Here is a 23,935-nt window from a genome sequence, read left to right as displayed (position 1 = left end):
GTGCCATCTGTTGCCTGCTCTGCCTAATGACATCATTGTGAAACATTTCCATTAGAATTTAATTTCTTTCTTATGAACATTTTATCAACTAGTCTTTGAGATATTAGGCTACCAGGGTTCTTACTATGCGTTTTGGTGTATTGAAAAATACTCTGATGTCCGTCTTTTATTTTTCTGCCATTTTTCTACCTGGCTGGCTGGCTGGCTACACACACACACAGTGTGTAGGTTATTTACAGTAGGAGATGGGCTTCTATCATCTTCTATCATTTTATTTGGGCTTCGATCTAAAAGGTAGCTAGCAAATGTGAAACGGATTAAAATGACAAGAGTTGACAGCTGTATGAGTTCACCATTTACACAACATATGCTGCAACCTTTTGTAATTTTAATAGTTTGTTTCATATTGGCTGGCTTCCAACAATAGCTGAATTTGCAAAGCTAGCGAGCACCAATTCAGTTTCAGTGGTGTTTGCTATAATCTTTGCTACCCGGGTTAAATAAAGGTGAAATAAAATAAATAAATAAAAGTTCCCTTGCGACAATTTAGCTTTTGCAACGAGACCATTAAATATATTTAAGACAATGGTAGAAGAGAATGTAGTTCTGTTCAGTTTGGACTTCAGTTTATCGCTAACCTTATCACAGGGACTTTGAAGCACTAACTTACATCATCTGCATGCTGATCTTGGAATAAATTGACGATAGCAAAGATTCCATCTTTGACGACGCCACATAAATGGAATAGGTACTAGCTAGCTTAATAGTTAATATTTGCGCGCTAGCTCTGCATATTCAGCTAGTGTGTGTGCGCGATTGACTAGATTAACCTCACGTCAGTTACGTTCATTGAGTGCCTTTCAGACAGTAGACACGACCCCTCTGTTACCTTGCCAACTAAGGAACTGGCAGTGGATCAAACCATTGTGAGGCAAAGGGTGGGGGGGTCGCAATCTTTTGAAACTTAAAAACGCGCTATTAAGTGTCTATAATCAGCACAATTGCTTTCATTGTGTATTATTAATATTATTTAAATTACATAGTTATGTTTCAGTGATATATTGGGGGGGACAAATCATATTTTTCCCAGGTCGTCCCGTCCCCCCCGGGATTTCCGCCCCTGCCTTGGGCATCTTTCTTTTGGTGTTTTTCAGAGTCAGTAGAAAAGCCTCTTTAGTGTCCTAAATTTTCATAACTGTGACCTTAATTGCCTACCATCTGTAAGCTGTTAGTGTCTTAATGACCATTCCACAGGTGCATGTCCATTAATTGTTTATGGTTCATTGAACAAGCTTAGGAAACAGTGTTTAAACTCGTTGCATTGAAGATCTGTGAAGTTATTTGGATTTTTACGAATTATATTTGAAAGATAGGGTCCTGAAAAAGGGACGTTTCTTTTTTTGCTGAGTTCATTTGGCCTAGGCCTACTGCACTTTGTGAATACAATGGTCGTATAAGTCGTCTTTCAAGCGTGGTCACAACGTCCTCTGGCGGTTCCACCGAGAACTTGAGCATGAGAGAGACATAGCAAACATGGGCAACTTTCAGACGATTAAATTGGTATCACACACTCAAATACATAACTCCCTTTTCCCTCTATAAAATAAAAATACAATCCAGCCTAAATATGGCCACTATTCAACCAAAGGGTTATTGTCTTTGGTTCAACTATTGAAAAAGGTAGGCTAGCTATATCAATACGCTATCACAGAAACATATCATGCAAATGTATTCCACAGAGTATGTAGACTATGGTTTATTCCTAGATGCAATTACGCTTTCTCAAAAGAAGATGTCACTTCGTATCCAAGACATCTGACTTTTGGGTTTAGCGAGTCGGGAAAGACGTGACGTCATGAACACTTCAAAATGGCTACTGGTTGTGGTATTAGTGCTGCTGACTGGTACATAGGGATTGCATTAATCTGTTACAGCACAGGCCCGATTGAAATGTTATTTTGACCAAACGTTCCTCAAAACAGCATGCTGTTTTTGTGGGTCTGCCAGATTAAAAACGACAGACTACAAAACATGGTCACGCTCTCAAAGAACAACGAAGACTGGGAGCTCAGACGTCCGAGGTGGCGACGCTGCAGGATTTTATGTCCGAAGCTGTAACTAGCTTCGCGGAGGGTACATGAAATGGAAACAGCAGAACATGGAGATGTGGTTCTTGTTTTGCCCGTCGATGTCAACGAAAACGAAGAGGCAGGTAAATCTTACGGTTCACATGCCGACTGTAATATAATAGCAACGTCTCGCCCATTGGACGACAACGGAAGCCGAGTATGCGTGTCGGATGAGGGTCAAACGGGGAAAGGTTATGTTTATATTGCCAGCAATAGGAAGAATCCAATCGTTGACTGTGTCGTGTTACCATCGCAGAACGTCCGAGTTGGGAATACAATAATGCGGGATTTGGTTGCAGAGTGTCTCCCCACTCAGATGAATGAAAGCTGTGTAATTTCAGACCTGTGCAACGACCCACCGCACCCGAACGACCACAGACTTAATGGATTTACTGAGTCATCGGTTCAGCTGATGGTCGGGTCGGAAGATGACGGAGGGGGGAGCGGGGGGCTTTTTTCCTGCTCAGACACAGCTGCAAGCGCCTACAGACACGAGGAGGGGAACGGAATGTTACTGCAGCTGGCTCGTGTTTCACAGCGGGGAAAACTGGATTATGAGGGGGAGACTCAAGATTCCAACTCGGGTACACTGAACGAGGGGGATTCTAATATGGAGTCAGGGCCACAGCCGCCATCTCTCTCTCCATTGTCATGTAGGCCTACAGACAACCATCAACAGAATTACACTTTCACAGACACTGTTGATTTGGACATGAAGATGGCCAACGGGGATATGGATTGCTATTTATCAAATGATGATTGGTCTACAGATGTGGATACTGATTATTGTAGCCAGATGGACACATGCAACCGACTGCTATGCCAAGAACTTGACTGCTCTGTCATGGAAGTAAATGTAGCAAATGGTGGCCTGCATACTGTAAACACTGAAGCTACATGTGATTTTGATGCTGTTTCCTCAGAAAGAACCACAAATGTTCCATTTGATGTCGTCGTGGTGCACACTTCTAATCTGCAGCGCCAAAACATCCAGTCATCACCTGCATTATGTGAGAGAAACAGCGGGGGTTTGAGGCATGGCAGCCCAGAGAGAGCTCCCCCAGCAGCTGCCAAGCCCCCCGACGCAGCGAGTAGTGTTCCGGACTCTGAGGGTGTCCCTTCAGAATCGAGTGCCAAACTCCCGTCTCCCTCTCCGTCAACACTTTCTGAAAACACCAGCAACAGTCCAAACACAGAACCCAGCATGAGAGAGGATTTGAGTGAGTGCAGTCTCCCAGTTAGGCCTCTCAGCCTCAGGACTAACCCAAACATCACAGTCTCTCTGAGCTGTGATGCCACCCCTCTCAGCCCGGAGGATGGGGACATGTTATTTGGAGATGAGGGTGGTGCTGACGGCTCTAGAAACACTTTTGATATCGGTCGTCGTCAAAGTGCCCCAGAGAAACTCCCCGACGGGTCGACAGCTCTGTCCTCTTCTAAGAAGTTTGGAATCTCAGATTTTTTCACCAGGTAATATGAAAAGCGTAACCATCACTGCACTTGCTCACACACACACACACACTCCCTCACCACCACTACAACAAACCCACGCATACACGTGTTGGAAAACATCTTATTTGTGAATGCTCTATGTTGAATTACCATAGTGAACATGTGTTGAGAGTAGTAATGGATATTAGTCAGTTATTGTGGTAGTAAAGGATATGGTAGACTAAGCAATAGTTCAGTGAGGCCTATCTCCGTAGGGGTTAGACTTCCGATGGCATCCACAGTACCATTTATAGTTAATGAGACTGATGGGCTACCCTACAAGCAGCCAACTACCCTATTCCAGCAGCTCATTACTGTAGCTGGTTATCCATAATGACCATGTTTTGTAATGACTCTGCCCATACTGTAGGGTTGCAAAATTCTGGTAACTTTCCCTAAATAACCGGTTTTCCAGAAGTCCTGGGATTATGAGGTGATGAGCAGGAAATCCTGTATTTCTGGAAAAACAATTTTTTTAAAGTTAATGGAATTTTGCAACCCTAGGCCCATGCATAATTACTGAGAGCATCTATTCAAGCACCCGCAGGCCTGGTCAATGTCATTGTTTATCTGGTGCGTCTTCATGTTCGTTACAGTGCAAGGCAGCAGACTAGAGAAAGCGATCACAACTCCTCATGATCATCATCCTGCTAATGTGGGTTTGACAGGAGGGCGGATGTGTAGCTTGTGAATGAAATGAACCCATATCATCCAACTTCTACAGATGAACAGGTTGATGAAGCACAAGGCAGCTGGTTCATTGTTTTGTTCCATTAAAGTAAAAATGCTTGAACAGCAAAGAGACTTTAAACTCAGGAAGCATTTTAATATCAGCTAGGATAAATAGAATCTGAAGCCTGACAGCTGGAGAAGACATCCTGTACAACAAAATGTCTACCTGTAACACTATTCCCTCCCTGTGTTGACTTAATGAGATTTGCAGGCCTCCAGTTTCTCCTGCAGCCCAGGGTAATGTTGGAGAGAATTGCGGTGTTCTACCTTTTTATTGCCTGGATTTCATACTACAACAAGCAATGAGACTGCAGAGAAAATGTTTTCTATCTGTCTCGATCTCTCTGCTACCCCCCCGCCTACCCCACTCTCACCCCTATAAAAGTACTGTACGATTGGAGCTGAATCAATTCAATTTCAGAGTACTGATTTTGAGTTGCTTGCAATGCCGTGGAGACACACTCTTATTCTAGAAAGTTGTCACTGCTAGGCCTAGCTATATAGGATAGGCCTTTGTATCAGTTCTCCATTAAAGCTTATTATACACACGGCATAGTCCTCCTGAACTAAAATCTCCAAAGCAGTTTCTTCGTCCTGTATGCAGACCAGACCGTAACAAACTGAACCCCCTCCTTAACCTGTGAGGATGCTGTCTAATGACAGAGAGCTGCTTGTGACCGGTGCTGTGAGGAGTGTTGTGGCTGAGCCCTGTGCTACCCAGCCCCTAGATGTTTTATCCATGGCCCGGAGACATGGGACCTGTCATTTGGTGAGGCGCAGGGACAGGGTTGCTAGCTACAGTACTAGGTAAAGTTATACCTCCATTAGGTTACAGGCTGCGTAAGAAGCATTGCCACAGCACGTCATTCAATTATCCTATGTTAACTGCAATCGATACTGAGCTCAAAGGTTCCTGTGAGCACTGCACACACTCATAACTTGTGGTGTTGCTGGTACTGTGTGCCGTGCACTCCTTGACAGTCAAGGTTGCCATTTAGTCATTATGAGGAGGCATAGGCTAACACCTAGTACTACGCTGAGCTAGCAACGAGCACTCAGCGGTTGTCAACGTCATCATCCAACCAGAATCCATGTTTACAGATGGAATGAACTTTTCTGTACCACACTGTTGATCACTTTGAAATGAATGACAAGTGATCTACGGCTCACTGTGTCCCACTGCCTGTGTGCACAACATTAGAGGAAATACTGGTTTGTGGTACCGGTTTGTTATGTTTGATTCCACTGAGGTGATTATGGTTGGGATGACGATGATAATCTTCAGGTGTTTGGGGATGCTAGATGATGGACAGTGTCCTTGATCACTTTTGTATAAGAGTTGTCACTGATGTACTGTATCCAACCATCCGTAGCAACACAAGACCTTGGGGAGGGTGCCTTTCAGAATTCCTTCACAACGAGGGAAGAACAAACATGGCCGACCTGGCCCCCACTGTACCACACACTCACTCCACCCAGCAGACAGCCAGAAACTCTCTCATATCACTGCAGCTTCGCTGATGGCCCAACCCAACTCTTCACATACCTACGGTACACAGGGCAGGATAAAAGCCTGGAAACCTCAGGGGACTGTGTGTTTGTGCGAGCATGTGTGTACATGTTATCTTTTCATTGCTCAACACCTTTCTTTCCATCCTCTACTTGCCTGAGATTTGTACCACCCTCTTTCACCATGTACATTTTCCTTCCAGATTTCTGTCTCTCTCTTCTTTTTAAATATTTGTCACTCTCTCCTCCAGGAATCTGTTTTCTAGGAAGCCCAAAGAGCCAAAGCCACCTTCCCAGAATGCTCCTGGGTGGAGGTTGTTTGGAAAGGTCCCCCTGAGGGAGAACACTACTAAAGATCCTAAAGACTCCTTCACCATCCAGCAGGTTAGTATCACTCGATATCAGACTCAACCACAACCCGACGGACTCAACCACAACCTGTTTGAGTTCTACCCATAAAAATTAATGAAGATCAAGATATATTTGTGTTGGTCTAGTGTCATATAAATGATCTGGTATCCAAACTCTGGAACTCTAACATTGTAGGAACTGCCAACTCAAACTAATGGGATGGAAATGTCCATTTAATGTCTGTTGTAATGCTGCTGCTCCTGGTGGTGGTGTGTATGTCTGCAACAGGTGGGAATTGAGGCAAAAGGACAGGAGTGGGTGTCTAGATGGAAGGGCGGGGGGTGTTCTTGGTTAAACCACTGGTGGTGGTGGGGGACGGTGTGTAGCTGTCTCTCTGCTCTGCTGTTGCAGTCTGCAGCTGAGGCCCCAGCTGGCTACTCTGCCCCCCCAACCCCACTTCTGCATGCGGTGTCTCTGACAGCTCACCCCCCCCCCCCCCCCCCCCCCCCCCCACTCCGCACTGGCCCTCTTCCTCTGACTGTTATGGAGGATGTGCACCCCGGCACTGCGCTGAGTGGGTTAGCATTCCTACCATGCTCACGTCAGGTGGGACTCTGAGCTGCTCTAAATGAGATTGAGACAGACACACACTGGGCACTTGTTTACAGCAGCGGTCAACTGAGACTGAAGCTCAATGAATAATGATGAAGGCAAGCAGTAGGATGTTACACTTAGACTATTCCCATTCCACAACAAAGTAGTAAACTACAATATACTGACAAAAATCTTGTTTTTGTTTCATCAGGATCATAATCCAGACAGTTGAGTCTGAATCGACACCTAATCACATTCTCTTTAATCAAGGGCTATGGGAAGCCTTTTTTCTAAATCGCATATTATTCGCCATCTTGCATGGAACTATAGAAAATATGTTTCACCCATCAGACCACCAGATGTGAAGCAGGTAGGCAGAATTACATGACCATAGAAGCATTATCCATGACTACACTAACTGTGGGAGAGGGAGAACGTCACGCATAGATGAACCAACTCCATCGTGGTGGGGGTGATGAATGATAACTATGTCTCATCCGGACTAACCCCATAAAGGATCTGTTGTCCTGTGGTTAACCCGGGTCTATGAATGAGGTTTTTATCACACGTACGCACACACACACACACACACACACACACACACGGCAGAAAAGGCATAGGACAAAGTAGACACTATTAAGCCTACAGAATGTCCCTAGCCCTGACGGCCCTGCCTCCCATAGCCATTAGGCTGCCTTCTACAGGAGCAAAGATGGGCCATAGTTGATGGATGAACACTGGTGTGTTATGTACAATAACTGGTCCAGCCACACATAAAGGGAGTCGTAGGCTGTTCTCTGCTACTGCACGGCAAGCTGTACCAATGCACCAAGTCTAAAACCAACAGGACCCTGGACAGGTTCTACCCCCAATCCATAAGACTGCTAAAATAGTTAGTCCGGGTAGCTATTGGTTAACTATTTAACTGTCTGCATTGATCCTTTTTTTGCAATAATTCTTTTGACTCATCACACGTTGCTGTTACAGTTTATTATCTATCCTGTTGCCTAGTCAACTTTATCACTACCTATATGTACATGTATACCTCAATTACCACGTACCCCTGCACATCGGACTCAGTACTGCTACCCTGTGTATTTAGCCAAGTTCTTACTCATTCCTCGTGTTATTAATATTTATTTATTATTTCATTTTTTTTCTCTGCGTTTTTGGTAAGGGCCCGTAAGTAAGCTTTCCACTGTTAGTCAACACCTGTTTACGAAGCACGGGGCTATTTGATTTGATTGTAGACCACAGTGAAGAACAGCCTACACGTGGGTTTTAAACCTCATTGTAAACATGTTTTTGTCCCCTTGTTTCCTGTGTGTCTATGTAAAGGAGTACCAGGTGAAGGTTGGACCAGCTCCAGGCCCCCAGGTCCAGCTCTCTGCAGCGCGGCGGAAGAACCTGGAGTTTGAGCCGTTGTCTACCACAGCTCTGATACTAGAGGACAGGCCACCGTGAGTGTTTAAAATAAAATATATATATCCTCCGGTTGGCTGCTCCCTCGGTACACATCCCGTGTGTGTGTGTGTGTGTGTAGAGCAGAGCCCTCATACAGGGGGATGGCCTGTTTTCCTGGAATGCACACTAATCTTATCTAAGCACCATGCACATGTAATTCCTGATACTCTGTATGGCCAGTGTGTATGCCCAAACCACACGCCTCTCTCTGAAGGCATCTATCTCGTCCCCTCTGTTCAGGAACCTTCCTGCCAAGTCTGTTGAGGAGGCCATGCGTCACAAACAAGAGTATGACGAGATGGTGGCAGGAGCCAGGAGGAGAGGTATGTGCTAACCACAGTTTTAACTGTCTACACACACCCAGAGGGTGACTGTGTGCCTGTCAGGGAGCTCTCATCAACAACACCCAAAGGGGTGTGTCCTCTCACCGCTCCTCTATATCCTGTACACTGTTGATTGTTGATTGTCATAGCCAGTTAGAGAACCGATCTTGAAGTTTGAGGATGACTGTAATAGTCTGTCTCCTTCATGCCAATGAAACTGCCCACAGTCCTGTTGTTGACGATTTAGTGCATTGGTGTGACAGTGCATTCTCACAACTGAATATGACAACCAAAGATTTAGTATGTGTATTGATTTCAGAACACTAAGGGCCAGGTGGTAAACACTATAGACAACTACAAGTATCTTGGCAAAATTATTGATAATACATTGAACTTTGAGTGTAACACTGACGTGTATGAAAGGCCAGCAGTGCATTTTCTGTCTCTGGAAACTGGCAAAGTTCCCTGTCGACAGGACCTTGATGACTGTTTTATAAGTCATACATAGTCTGTATTAACATTTTCTATGATTTTGCTGGTAAGGCAACCTTGGTGTAAAAGCAAAAAATATCTATCTAGAGTAGTGAAAGTGGGCAGTAAGATGACGGGAGTCCAGCAGAGGAGTCTGTCTGATCTGCACAACAGACAAGTGGTGAGGAAGACCGAATCCATCCTGTCTGACTATGCCCACCCCCCCGTACACCATGAAGTCCAGGGACCAGTTGCATAAAACATCCAATCAAATGTACTTAAAGCCCTTTTTAAATCTCTGCTTCCGAGTGGCGCAGCGGTCTAAGGCACTGCATCTCAGTGCAAGAGGTGTCACTACAGTCCCTGGTTCAAATCCAGGCTGAATCACATCCGGCCGTAATTGGGAGTCCCATAGGGCGGCGCACAATTGGCCCAGCGTCGTCCGGGTTTGGCCGGGGTAGGCCGTCATTGTAAATAAGAATTTGTTCTTAACTGACTTGCCTAGTTAAGTAAAAAAAAAATAAAAGTGCTTATACAGAAACCCAGCAGCAATGCAGATTTAAGGGTTATCCTTAAGGAATTATGTTCCCTTACCTAAGGGAATTTTTAAGGGTGTTGCGAAGAGCAGCTCAAACGTTTCCTTAGGTAAGGGCATAACCTAAGGGTTTTATGATACTTTGAGGGAATGTACAGCAGAAAGAGTCACTGGTTACTATGGAGGTGACCTGATTCACTGACTGAAGGTCTCATTGAAGAGATCACATTTATTTTGCAATATCGAAAAATAGAGCTTCTGCATTTTAAGACAGGCGAAACCAATTGATACAGAAGATAATAACACTCGTTGTAGCCATGGATTGCGTACTTTCCATTGTTTAGCTAAGTAGCTAGCTAGCTGGTGGAGGTTTTCCTTTCGTAACCAGGGCAGATGAAAGCAACATTCGCCTCCACAAATGCTGTTTACATTGATTTCCATACCGAATGAAGCAGTTAAAGGACCTCATGGCCACCCTTAACTGTTTCACTTAATTTAAGGGGGAAAATTCTCCTTAAAAGGTTTAGTGCAACTGACTTACAGTTAAGGAAACTTTAAGGGATAAGATAAGGGGGACGTTACCTTAAGTTTTATGCAACTGGCCCCAGGTCCTAATCTCTGGCTCCCAGTTTAGAGCCCCACTGTTAAGACTAACAGGTACAAGCACTCCTTCGCCCCTATGGCCATTGCCTTTTTAAATACTGGGAAGAGACTGCGGTAGGCTAGGGATGAGGACGAGTATGACGGTGGTAATATGTTGCTGATTTTTTTTGTTTTGTTTTTGTCAGCACGTTGTTGACCAGATGATCTAAGAATGCAAAGAGCACTTTAGTTATTAAGCAACTTTGGCTTGTCATACTTTTGTGCTGTTGCTAATGTCGGTCACTAGTAGGCCTACTGTACATGTGTATTGATAGCTGTCTGCCCTAAGACTTAAAGTACTAGCTAGCTCATTGTATTCACTATAACTAGGTCATTGTGAGCCATGTGAATTTTACAGTTGAAGTCAGAAGTCTACATACATTTAGGTTGGAGTCATTAAAACTCGTTTTTCTACCACTCCACAAATGTCTTGCTAAGAAACTATAGTTTTGGTAAGTCGGTTAGGACATCTACTTTGTGCATGACACAAGTCATTTTCCTAACTATTGTTTACAGACAGATAATTTCAATTAAAATTCACTGTATCACAATTCCAGTGGGTCAGAAGTTTACTAAGTTGACTGTGACTTTAAACAGCTTGGAAAATTCCAGAAAATGTCATGGCTTTAGAAGCTTCTGATAGGCTAATTGACATCATTTGAGTCAATTGGAGGTGTACCTGTGGATGTATTTCAAGGCCTACCTTCAAACTCAGTGCCTCTTTGCTTAACATCATTGGAAAATCTAAAGAAATCAGCCAAGACCTCAGAAAAAAATGGTAGACCTCCACAAGTCTGGTTCATCCTTGGGAGCAATTTCCAAATGCCTGAAGGTACCACGTTCATCTGTACAAACAATAGTACGCAAGTATAAACACCATGGGACCACGCAGCTGTCATACCGCTCAGGAAGGAGACGCGTTCTGTCTCCTAGAGATGAATGTACTTTGGTGCGAAAAGTGCAAATCAATCCCAGAACAACAGCAAAGGACCTTTTTGAAGATGCTGGAGGAAACGGGTACAAAAGTATCTATATCCACAGTAAAACGAGTCCTATATCGACATAACCTGAAAGGCCGCTCAGCAAGGAAGAAGCCACTGCTCCAAAACAGCCATTAAAAAAGCCAGACTACGGTTTGCAACTGCACATGGGGACAAAGATTGTACTTTTTGGAGAAATGTCCTCTGGTCTGATGAAACAACAATGGAACAGTTTGGCCATAATGACCGTTGTTATGTTTGGAGGAAAAAGGGGAGACTTGCAAGCCAAAGAACACCATCCCAACCGTGAAGCACGGGGGTGGCATCATGTTGTGGGGGTGCTTTGCTGCAGGAGGGACTGGTGCACTTCACAAAATAGATGGCATCATGAGGGAGGAAAATTATGTGGATATATTGAAGCAACATCCCAAGACATCAGTAAGGAAGTTAAAGCTTGGTTGCAAATGGGTCTTCCAAATGGACAATGACCCCAAGCATACTTCCAAAGTTGCTGCAAAATGTCTTAAGGACGACAAAGTCAAGGTATTAGAGTGGCCATCTCAAAGCCCTGACCTCAATCCTATAGAAAATGTGTGGGCAGATCTGAAAAGGCGTGTGTGAGCAAGGAGGCCTACAAACCTGACTCAGTTAAACCAGCTCTGTCAGGAGGAATGGACCAAAATTCACCCAACTTATTATGGGAAGCTTGTGAAAGGCTACTTGAAACGTTTGACCCAAGTTAAACAATTTAAAGGCAATGCTACCTAATACTAATTGAGTGTATGTAAACTTCTGACCCACTGGGAATGTGATTAAATAAATGAAAGCTGAAATAAATAATTATCTCTACTATTATTCTGACATTTCACATTCTTAAAATGAAGTGGTGATCCTAACCTACCTAAGAGAGAATTTTTACTAGGATCAAATATCAGGAATTGTGAAAAACTGAGTTTAAATGTACACTGCTCAAAAAAATAAAGGGAACACTTAAACACAATGTAACTCCAAGTCAATCAGACTCCTGTGAAATCAAACTGTCCACTTAGGAAGCAACACTGATTGACAATAAATTTCACATGCTGTTGTGCAAATGGAATAGACAACAGGTGGAAATTATAGGCAATTAGCAAGACACCCCCAATAAAGGAGTGGTTCGGCAGGTGGTGACAACAGACCACTTCTCAGTTCTTATGCTTCCTGGCTGATGTTTTGGTCACTTTTGAATGCTGGCGGTGCTTTCACTCTAGTGGTAGCATGAGACGGAGTCTACAACCCACACAAGTGGCTCAGTTAGTGCAGCTCATCCAGGATGGCACATCAATGCGAGCTGTGGCAAGAAGGTTTGCTGTGTCTGTCAGCGTAGTGTCCAGAGCATGGAGGCGCTACCAGGAGACAGGCCAGTACATCAGGAGACGTGGAGGAGGCCGTAGGAGGGCAACAACCCAGCAGCAGGACCGCTACCTCCGCCTTTGTGCAAGGAGGAGCAGGAGAAGCACTGCCAGAGCCCTGCAAAATGACATCCAGCAGGCCACAAATGTGCATGTGTCTGCTCAAACGGTCAGAAACAGACTCCATGAGGGTGGTATGAGGGCCCGACGTCCACAGGTGGGGGTTGTGCTTACAGCCCAACACCATGCAGGACGTTTGGCATTTGCCAGAGAACACCAAGATTGGCAAATTCGCCACTGGCGCCCTGTGCTCTTCACAGATGAAGCAGGTTCACACTGAGCACATGTGACAGAGTCTGGAGACGCCGTGGAGAACGTTCTGCTGCCTGCAACATCCTCCAGCATGACCGGTTTGGCGGTGGGTCAGTCATGGTGTGGGGTGGCATTTCTTTGGGGGGCCGCACAGCCCTCCATGTGCTTGCCAGAGGTAGCCTGACTGCCATTAGGTACCGAGATGAGATCCTCAGACCCCTTGTGAGACCATATGCTGGTGCGGTTGGCCCTGGGTTCCTCCTAATGCAAGACAATGCTAGACCTCATGTGGCTGGAGTGTGTCAGCAGTTCCTGCAAGAGGAAGGCATTGATGCTATGGACTGGCCCGCCCGTTCCCCAGACCTGAACCCAATTGAGCACATCTGGGACATCATGTCTCGCTCCATCCACCAACGCCACGTTGCACCACAGACTGTCCAGGAGTTGGCGGATGCTTTAGTCTAGGTCTGGGAGGAGATCCCTCAGGAGACCATCCGCCACCTCCTCAGGAGCATGCCCAGGCGTTGTAGGGAGGTAATACAGGCACGTGGAGGCCACACACACTACTGAGCCTCATTTTGACTTGTTTTAAGGACATTACATCAAAGTTGGCCTGTAGTGTGGTTTTCCACTTTAATTTTGAGTGTGACTCCAAATCCAGACCTCCATGGGTTGATAAATTGGATTTCCATTGATTATTTTTGCGTGATTTTTGTTTTCAACACATTCAACTATGTAACGAAAAAAGTATTTAATAAGATTATTTCATTCATTCAGATCTAGGATGTGTTATTTTAGTGTTCCCTTTATTTTTTTTAGCAGTATATTTGGCTAAGATGAATGTAAACTACTGACTTCAACTGTATGTTCAATGTTGTTTTTATGCTCCTTTGCTGCCAAACCAATTGGGACAATAAAGTTGAAAAATGAACTTTAACACACACTTAACCCATTCTCTCTCTTTTCCCTGTCAGAGCTGAAGGAGGCCCAGAAGAAGAAGCGTCAGATGAAGGAGAGGTTTAAACAGGAGGACAGCATCGCCAACGCCATGGTCATCTGGAACAATGACATCCTGCCTAACTGGGACTGCATGTCAGTATTCCCTACACTGAGGGGATCAGTACCGTTTTAATGCATTTTATCATCCAGCACAAGCACTTGATACTATATAATATATGCCATTTAGCTGACACTTTTATACAAAGCAACTTATTAATGCGTGCGTACATTTTACATATGGGTGGTCCTGGGAATCGAACACACCATCCTGGCATTGAAAGTGCCATGCTCTACCAACTGAGCTACAGCAGACCTCTTGATTTGTCACAAATAATCCTCCTGAACATTATTTTCATTTGAAACAAATGACTACCAGAAGCTGAAATAGGTTGTGGTGTCAAATGTACATAGAACAGTGGAGGCTGCTGAGGGGAGGACAGCTCATAGTAATGGAACAGAATAAATGGAATGGTATCAAACACGTGGCTTCCATGTGTTTGAAAACATTCCGTGCTCTCCATTCCAGCCATTATTATAAGCCGTCCTCTCGACAGCCTCCACTGACATATATAAATGACTATTCAGGTACTTTACCATAGTTTTAACACTGTTAAAGTTCCTCTGGAATGATAGACGTGTGTTGTTGTGTCCTGGCAGGCGTAACACGCGTCGAGTCAGAGAGCTCTGGTGGCAGGGCCTTCCTCCCAGCGTCCGAGGACGAGTCTGGAGCCTGGCCATCGGCAACGAGCTCAACATCACCCCCGGTAAAAACATAACACTCTACTTAACGCTGTCTATCCAACCCCCCCCCCCCTCCGTTCTCACAGCCGGTCTGCTAATATTCACTGTTACAGCAGCTTTAATGTATACAATCTAAGCAGTAGCAGTATATAATCTGGATAAACTATAATGAAGCGATAATTAACCACAGTATTGTTGATTGTGTCTGATACTGTAGAGTTGTTTGAGATATTTCTGTCTCGGGCCAAGGAGAGGTGGAAGAGCTTCAGTGAGACCAGCTCTGAAAATGAGATGGAGGGTAGGTACCATGGCAACACAAAGACCCAGAGCAAGAATTAGCCCTATCATTATTTCAAATAAGTTAGAAACACATTTTGTGCTTTGTTTATCGATCATTATAAAAAAGAGAATTGTATGTTTGCATGAAAAAAGTCAATTTGTAATTGTTTTTCTCCAAAGCAGACTCTGGATCATTGCAGACAGATAGAGAGTCAAGTCTGGACCTGATAAAGCTGGACATCTCCAGGACCTTCCCCTCTCTCTTTATTTTTCAGAAGGTACAGTCAAAAGTTTAGACGCACCTACTCATTCAAGGGTTTTTCTTTATTTTTACTATTTTCTACGTTGTAGAATAATAGTAAGGACATTAAAACTGAAATGACACATTTGGAATCATGTAGTAACCAAAAAAGTGTTAAACAAATCAAAAATATATTTTATATTTGAGATTCTTCAAAGTAGCCACCCTTTGCCTTGATGACAGCTTTGCACACTCTTGGCATTCTCTCAACCAGCTTCACCTGTAATGCTTTTCCAACAGTCTTGAAGGAGTTACCACATATGCCGAGCACTTGTTGGCTGCTTTTTCTTCACTCTGCGGTTCAACTCATCCCAAACCATCTCAATTTGGTTGAGGTCGGGTGATTGTGGAGGACAGGTCATCTGATGCAGCACTCCATGACTCTCCTTCTTGGTCAAATAGCCCTTACACAGCCTGGAGGTGTGTTGGGTTATTGTCCTGTTGAAAAACAAATGATCGTCCCACTAAGCGCAAACCAGATGGGATGGCGTATATCACTGCATAATGCTGTGGTAGCCATGCTGGTTAAGTGTGCCTTGATTTCTAAATAAATCACACAGTGTCACCAGCAAAGCACCATCACACCACCTCCTCCATGCTCCATGGTGGGAACCATACATGTGGAGATGGAACCAAAAATCTCAAATTTGGACTGATCAGACTAAAGGACACTGGTCTAATGTCCATTGCTTGTGTTTCTTGGCCCAAGCAAGTCTTCTTCTTTTTATTGGTGTCCTTCAGTAGTGGTTTCTTTGCAGCAATTTGACCATGAAGGCCTGATTCACAGTCTCCTCTGAACAGTTGATGTTGATGTCTGTTACTTGAACTCTGTGAAGCATTTATTTGGGCTGTCATTTCTGAGGTTGGTAACTCCAATGAACTTATCCTCTGCAGCAGTGGTAACTCTGGGTCTTCCTTTCCTGTGGCGGTCCTCATGAGAGCCAGTTTCATCATAGCGCTTGATGGTTTTTGCGACTGCACTTGAACAAACTTTCAAAGTTCATGAAATGTTCCGTATTGACTGACCGTCATGTATTTAAGTAATGATGGACTGTTGTTTCTCTTTGCTTATTTGAGCTGTTCTTGTCATAATATCGACTTGGTCTTTTACCAAATAGGGCTATCTTCTGTATACCACCCCTACCTTGTCACAACACAACTGTTTGGCTCCATCGCATTAAGAAGGAAAGATATTCTACAAATTCACTTTTTACAAGGCACACCTGTTAATTGAAATGCATTCCAGGTGCCTACCTCATGAAGCTGGTTGAGAGAATGCCAAGAGTGTGCAAAGCTGTCAAGGCAAAGGGTGGCTACTTTGAAGAATCTAGAATATATTTTTATTTAACTAACACTTTTTTTTGGTTACTACATGATTCCATATGTGTTATTTCATAGTTTTGATGTCTTCACTATTATTCTACAATGTAGAAAATAGTAAAAAATAAAGAAAAGCCCTTGAATGAGTAGGTGTGTCCAAACCTTTTACTGGTACTGTAGGTCTCTCCTGTCATCACCAATACAGTACCTGATCTCAGAGGCTTGATATCTCTGTGGTTGTTACTATAGAAACAGAACCCTCATACTGTCCACGGCTGTTATTATCCCGGTGTTGTGGTGTGTGGAAGCTTTTGTTCTTTAATGTATTCTCATTGTATTGCTGGATTTGTTGGTGTTGACATTGAATGTGCTACTGTTGTTTGGTCAGTGTTAGGTTTATTTGAACATCTTGGTACATATGCAAAAGCAATATAAACCTCAAGTAAAAAGTTATGGCATTAATTTGACTAATACTCTCCCTATAGGGTGGGCCCTATCATGACCTCTTGCACAGTGTTCTGGGGGCATACACGTGTTATAGACCAGACGTGGGCTATGTAAGTAGCAAACGCTTCATTTATCGAAGATAATTGTGTTTTCTCTCAATCCACGTTGACTAAATGTTTGTCCCGTGAACTGATTTCTCCCTACGTCTGCAATTAAATTTGATTCTGTTCTTAATGGAACTGTTTATTTTGGTGAAAAATGAATTGATCTAAGACATGTGTTCCTTGTGTTTTCCAGGTCCAGGGGATGTCCTTCATCGCTGCAGTGCTAATCCTGAATCTGGAGGAAGCTGAAGCCTTCATCGCCTTCGCCAACCTACTCAACAAGCCCTGTCAGATGGCCTTTTTCAGAGTGGACCACGACCTGGTACTGACACACGCACACCTTTGTCTTGAGAGAATTAAGCAATAAGGCCTGAGGAGGTGTGGTATATGGCCAATATACCACGGCTAAGGGCTGTTCTTTCACTCAAAGCAATGTGGAGTGCCTGGACAGTCCTTAGCCGTGGTATATTGGCCATATATCACAAACCCCTGAGGTGCCTTATTGCTATTATAAACTGTTAACCAACGTAATTAGAGCAGTAAAAATAACCAATCAGCATTCATAGCTCGTAACACCCAGTTTATAATGCTGAAGAAATAATTGTTATTTCCATGGTGTAAACCTTTTTTCCTCTTGTTTTCAGATGTTGAAATACTTCGCTGCTTTCGAGGTGTTCTTTGAAGAGAACCTCCCACGGCTGTTCAATCACTTTCAGATCAACAACCTCACCCCTGACCTTTATCTCATAGACTGGTGAGTACAGGACAACATGAAACTTCAGTGCTTGCCCTCATTGAACTAAAGTAAAATGGTTTGAGACTTTGTCCATTTCTATTCATTGTCAGTTTATAAAGTGACCTTTGCATGTGCTTCGCTTCACCTCGCCAATAAACCGTTGTTGACCTCTGTGTGTGTCGGTCCATTCCTGCAGGATCTTCACCCTGTACAGTAAGTCGTTGCCATTGGACGTGGCGTGTCGCGTGTGGGACGTGTTCTGTCGGGACGGGGAGGAGTGTCTGTTCCGGACAGGCCTGGGCATCCTGCGCCTTTACCAGGAGGTCCTACTGCAGATGGACTTCATCCATATGGCCCAGTTCCTCACCCGCCTGCCTGATGACATGGCCGCTGACAACCTGTTCAGCTGCATCACTGCCACACAGATGCTCAGCAGCAACCGCAAGTGGGGCCAGGTCAGTTAGACCCACTGTCTGATTCTATACTCTGACCTGTGGAGCAGAAGTAAACTGGAATTCCAATTCAATATTTGAAAAGTGGGCATCTATTTAATGACTTATAAAGTGGGGCCTGCTGTGGATGGGTTTTATCAGTGCTAAGATGGGGTGGTGTCAGTGCTCTCCAAAGGCTTCCTTTCCCCTTCATCTTCCCTTCATGACAACCGATAGAGAGCAATAATAATGGTGTCTTACTGTAGGCACTAAGAGGCAAACTCCTCAATGGCTTGTTGGCCAAAGTCTATGGGAAAAGTAATGGGTTTTTGGGATAAACTGCGAAAATAATGTCTGAACACAGGTTTAGATCTTCTACGTTTTGGTTCTAGATATAATCTTCATCAGCTAACATCACGTTTTGTGAATTTTTATGTGTTGATGTAATGAAAACAAGCACATAAAGGCATCATAATTCATAAAGGTCATGTTAACTGACTGATATTATCTCAGAACAAAACGTAGAAGATCTAAGCTTGTGTTAACTTCAAACCTTATTTTCTGCGTTTATCCCAAAAGCCCTCATTTCCATTTTTTTAGGACTACAAGCTGGCGCGCTCTATAGGGGAGAGGACTCCTGGGTAGTTTTTACCGTCTTCTCTTAAAGTCTTTAAATATTAGTGGTTTTGGAGGAAAACGGATGAGGAGAGGGAAGCTTGTATGTTTTTTGCTTTGTTTTTGTATCAACAGTACCTTCTGTTGTATATGTGGAACTACTCTATGTATTTAATTTTACATGTACATATTTCCATTAGGTCTTCTCTGCATTGATGAAGGATGGCAGTAAGGAAATAGCCAACCACAGTCCGGCTCCAAGAAGCTAACGGTTTAGACACACGAACCCCACTACCCAATGTGTTTCTGAATCTGTGACACACACACTTGGATTTCTTCTGGGGACTGTTGCTAAGGCAACAGGAATGCTTTGCTTGGTTATTAAATGGACACCAAATGGATGTAATACTGGGAGGTGGCAACACATCCCTACATATCTCTCTCCACACACACACACACACACACACACACACACAAACACAAAAATGGCATCAGAAGTGTGACTGAAGTGAATGTTGGTGCATCAGAGAAGCATTAGCAACTATGAATGATGAAATCTGGTAGAAAATACTTTAGGCCGGGAGAGTTCTGTTATTGCGCATACGGCAAGTGGCTATAAGGAGTTCCCAAAACTCCTATCAACACTCCATTGGTTTGCATACACTACACACATTAATTATATGTCCATTTTCATCCCTACATATATCTCCACATACACACACTCACATAATAACAGCATTATAAACAGGCCTTAGGTGGACCGTGAAACCACTGACTCACCCATACAGTCTGGTCAGAAATATGTTATACTTTCAGATTGTAAAGCTGTTAAATGTACTTGTCTCTTTGTTTTTAGGTTATACCAAATTTCTCCACGACTAAGTGTTTGTAAATATGAACTTAAACATATGTACCTATATTTGTATGTATTAATGTATGATATACACATACAGTATTTTCCTCGTGTTTACTAATTCAACAGGACCCTTGGCATACAGTGATTCTGGAATAGGAAATACCAACGGTAAATCAAAGAGCGACTTGGTGAAATCTTTTGGAAAAATATTGAATCTGAGTGCTCTTATGTTAGTTTAAAGGTCCAATGCAGCCATTTTTATCTCAATATCAAATCATTTCTGGGTAACAATTAAGTACCTTAATGTGATTGTTTTCAATTAAAATAGTCAAAAAGAAACAAATAGCTTCTTAACAAAGAGCAATTTCTCAAGGAAGAATTTTGATCGCAGTGTCTGGGAGTGGTCTGAATGAGGGGAAAACGGAATAGTAGATGTTATTGGCAGAGGGATTTGGAACTTTCTTATTGGTGTATTAACAAATTTACTGCCTGGTGATGTCACCAGGCAGGCCAAAACTCCATCCCACCAGAACAGGTTGACATTTCAGGCTGTCTTTTCAAACAGCTCTAACACTAAAAGGGCATTATCGTAATTATCACAATATTATTCCAACCTCGTAGTGTGGAAGCATATATAAAAAACAGGCTAATCACGTTTTTTGCTGCACTGGGCCTTTTAAATAAAGCCCTGAAGAGGAGAGGGGGGGGGGGGGTCATTTTGAAATAAAAGTGCATTATGAATCTCAAGGGCCCCATGATGATGCAGTGTTTTTGGAGAAACATGTTTGAGTAACTGCTTTATGTTGAGTTAAATCTACAGTTGGTGATGTCTGATAGTACAGTGCTTTGATTAAATATTTAGAAAGTAGTGGAGGAGAACAACATTCTTGCAAGATGTTTGATTTATTTTAAGATTGACATTTGGTCTGTATGCATACTATTTAAGTTGTAGCATTGCTTCATGTAAAATAATCATTCCGCTTGTTTTTGTCCAATTTACAATTGTACAGTTTTCATACGCCTTACTGGTACTGTATATGTAATGTAAAAAAGATCTATTTCGTAAATGGCCACTAGTTAAATGTGTAAATAAATATCTGGGCAACAGAATTGCTGAGTGGGGTTTGTTTTTACTTATTTTTTTCTAAGCCAAACTTTTTTTGTAAGACACTACACTATCTGATCTAATTTATTTGAAAAAATGTATTTGTCTGGCAACTGTAACCAATGAAATGGAAAGGCCATGCAAGTATAAGGTAAGGCAATTCTATGTAGTGGTTGGATACATCCACCAGGGGGAGTATAACATAAGAGCCGGCCAATGTCACTGAACATCCCCTGCATGACAAAAGTAAGAAGATATTCACACCCCTTGACTTTATCCACATTTTGTTACAGCCTGAATTTTCAATATAAAATGTTCACTGGCCTACACACAATACCCCATAATGTCAAAGTGGAATCATGTTTTTCCCAAATTAATAAAAAATGAAAAGTTAATGTCTTGAGTCAATAAGTATTCAACCCATTTGTTATGGCAAGCCTAAATAAATTCAGGAGTAAATATTTGCTTCACAAGTTGCATGGTCTCACTCTTTGTGAAACGATAGTGTTTAGCATGATGTTCTAACGACTACCTCACCTCTAGCCCACACACAATTATCTGTATGGTCCCTCAGTCGAGCAGTGAATTTCAACCACAAAGACCAGGGAAGTTTTCCAATGCCTAGCAAAGAAGGGGACCTATTGGTAGATGGGTAAAAAAAAAACGAACAGATATTGAATATCCATTTGAGCATGGTGAAGTTATTAATTACGCTTTGGATGGTGTATCAATACACCCAGTCACTACAAAGACACAGGCGTCCTTCCTAACTCAGTTGCCGGAGAGGAAGAAAACCGCTCAGGGATTTCACCATGAGGCAAATTGTGACTTTAAAACAGTTAGAATTTAATGGTTGTGATAGGAGAAAAGTGAGGATGGATCAACAACATTGTAGTAATTGTGGGGTATTGTGTGTAGATGGGTGAGAAATAATATACATTTAATCAATTTTGAATTTATGCTGTAACAGAAAAATTTATAATAAGTCAAAGGTTATGAATACTTTCTGAAGGTACTGTATGTGCATACCTGCGCTTATCTCCCAGTACTTCTTAAGTATGTTTTTGGATGACTAAATGTAATTGGCAAAAGTGTAGACTACTCTGAAAATAAAGTGATACCACATACAATGTAATGTTTGCCACATGCAGGCTGCCTTTCGTCTCCTTCTTCTTACAGTAACAGTCATACACTCACTTGGAGCTGTTGGGGAATATGTCTCTCCAGTGAGGGGTTCCAGTGAGATGGGGTAGACTGGGTAGGGTAGGGGGGCAAGGCCACAGCCCGCTGCCCTGCCCTGGGGAGAGCCTGGAGATGAGTGATCCACCCAACCCCTGGGGACAGGAAGGAGAATGTTGACCATTAATTAGTCTACTACCCCTCCCTCTTGGCTTCTCTCTCTCGCTCGCACACACACTGCTGCTCACTTTTCTACCTCTGACCAGCCACCAATCTGTTGTTGATATAAATGTGTTTTGGTTTTGTATATGGGGTATATATGGTGTGTAGATGTCCTTATAGTTGGTCTTTCCAGGCAGTCGGGACTCATGTAGCATAAGCTATACTGCAAGCTGGAGCATAGGTACAGTTGAAGTCGGAAGTTTACATACACCTTAGACAAATACATTTAAACTCAGTTTTTCACAATTCCTGACATTTAACCCTAGTAAAAGAATGACCGGTCTTAGGTCAGTTAGGATCACCACTTTATTTTAAGAATGTGAAATGTCAGAATAATAGTAGAGAATGATTTATTTCAGCTGTAATTTCTTTCATCACATTCCCAGTGGGTCAGAAGTTTACATGCACTCAATTAGTATTTGGTACCATTGCCTTTAAATTGTTTAACTTGGGTCAAACATTTCGGGTATCCTTCCACAAGCTTCCCACAATAAGTTGGGTGAATTTTGGCCCATTCCTCCTGACAGAGCTGGTGTAACTGAGTCAGGTTTGTAGGCCTCCTTGCTCGCACACGCCTTTTCAGTTCTGCCCACAAATGTTCTATAGGATTGAGGTCAGGGCTTTGAGGACTTTGTTGTCCTTAAGCCATTTTGCCACAACTTTGAAAGTATGCTTGGGGTCCTTGTCCATTTGGAAGACCCATTTGCGAGCAAGCTTTAACTTCCTGTCTTGGGATGTTGCTTCAATATATCCACATAATTTTCCTCCCTCATGATGCCATCTATTTTGTGAAGTGCACCAGTCCCTCCTGCAGCAAAGCACCCCCACAACATGATGCTGCCACTCCCGTGCTTCACGGTTGGGATGGTGTTCTTCGGCTTGCAAGTATCCCCCTTTTTCCTCCAAACATAACGATGGAAATTATGGCCAAACAGTTCTATTTTTGTTTCATCAGACCAGAGGACATTTCTCCAAAAAGTACGATCTTTGTCCCCATATGCAGTTGCAAACTGTAGTCTGGCTTTTTAATGACGGTTTTGGAGCAGTGGCTTCTTCCTTGCTGAGCGGCCTTTCAGGTTATGTTGATATAGGACTCGTTTAACTGTGGATACAGATACTTTTGTACCTGTTTCCTCCAGCATCTTCACATGGTCCTTTGCTGTTGTTCTGGGATTGATTTGAACTTTTCGCACCAAAATACATGAATCTCTAGGAGACAGAAAGCGTCTCCTTCCTGAGCAGTAAGACGGCTGCGTGGTTCATGGTGTTTATACTTGCATACTATTGTTTGTACAGATGAACGAGGTACCTTCAGGCGTTTGGAAATTGCTCCCAAGGATGAACCAGACTTGTGGAGATCTACAATTATTTTCTGAGGTCTTGGCTGATTTATTTTGATTTTCCCATGATGTCAAGCAAAGAAGCACAGAGTTTGAAGGCAGGCCTTGAAATACATCCACAGGTATACCTCTGATTGACTCAAATGATGTCAGTTAGCCTATCAGAACCTTCTAAAGCCATGACATTTTCTAAGCTGTTTAAAGGCACAGTCAACTTAGTGTATGTAAACTTCTGACCCACTGGAATTGTGATACAGTGAATTATAAGTGAAATAATCTGTCTGTAAACAATTGTTGGACAAATTACTTGTGTCATGCACAAAGTAGATGCCCTAA

The 23,935-nt window shown here is 43.1% G+C and overlaps 1 protein-coding gene across 2 annotated transcripts; it reads left to right on the top strand.

The window, feature by feature from the left end:
- Window positions 1-1,847: 1,847 nt before the first annotated feature.
- LOC106577134 (TBC1 domain family member 12) lies at window positions 1,848-20,863 on the top strand. 2 transcript variants are annotated; one of them, XM_014154893.3, is made up of 13 exons: window positions 1,848-3,599; window positions 6,113-6,245; window positions 8,145-8,266; window positions 8,511-8,593; window positions 13,899-14,016; window positions 14,581-14,687; window positions 14,882-14,962; window positions 15,127-15,221; window positions 17,050-17,121; window positions 17,309-17,437; window positions 17,760-17,869; window positions 18,048-18,306; window positions 19,098-20,863. In XM_014154893.3, the coding sequence occupies exons 1-13, from the start codon at window positions 2,143-2,145 to the stop codon at window positions 19,164-19,166; spliced, it is 2,835 nt and encodes a 944-aa protein (XP_014010368.3). In that variant the 5' UTR covers window positions 1,848-2,142; the 3' UTR covers window positions 19,167-20,863. The 2 variants fall into 2 exon arrangements, with proteins under 2 accessions (XP_014010368.3, XP_014010367.3); XM_014154892.3 differs by having other exon boundaries at window positions 15,124-15,221.
- The last annotated feature ends 3,072 nt before the right edge of the window (window positions 20,864-23,935 follow it).

Source organism: Salmo salar, chromosome 18, assembly GCF_965601325.2.
Source record: "Salmo salar chromosome 18, fSalSal1, whole genome shotgun sequence".
NCBI classification, from domain to species: domain Eukaryota; kingdom Metazoa; phylum Chordata; class Actinopteri; order Salmoniformes; family Salmonidae; genus Salmo; species Salmo salar.
Note: the sequence above shows the minus strand (reverse complement) of the source record. Positions and strands in the feature narration are given on the sequence as shown.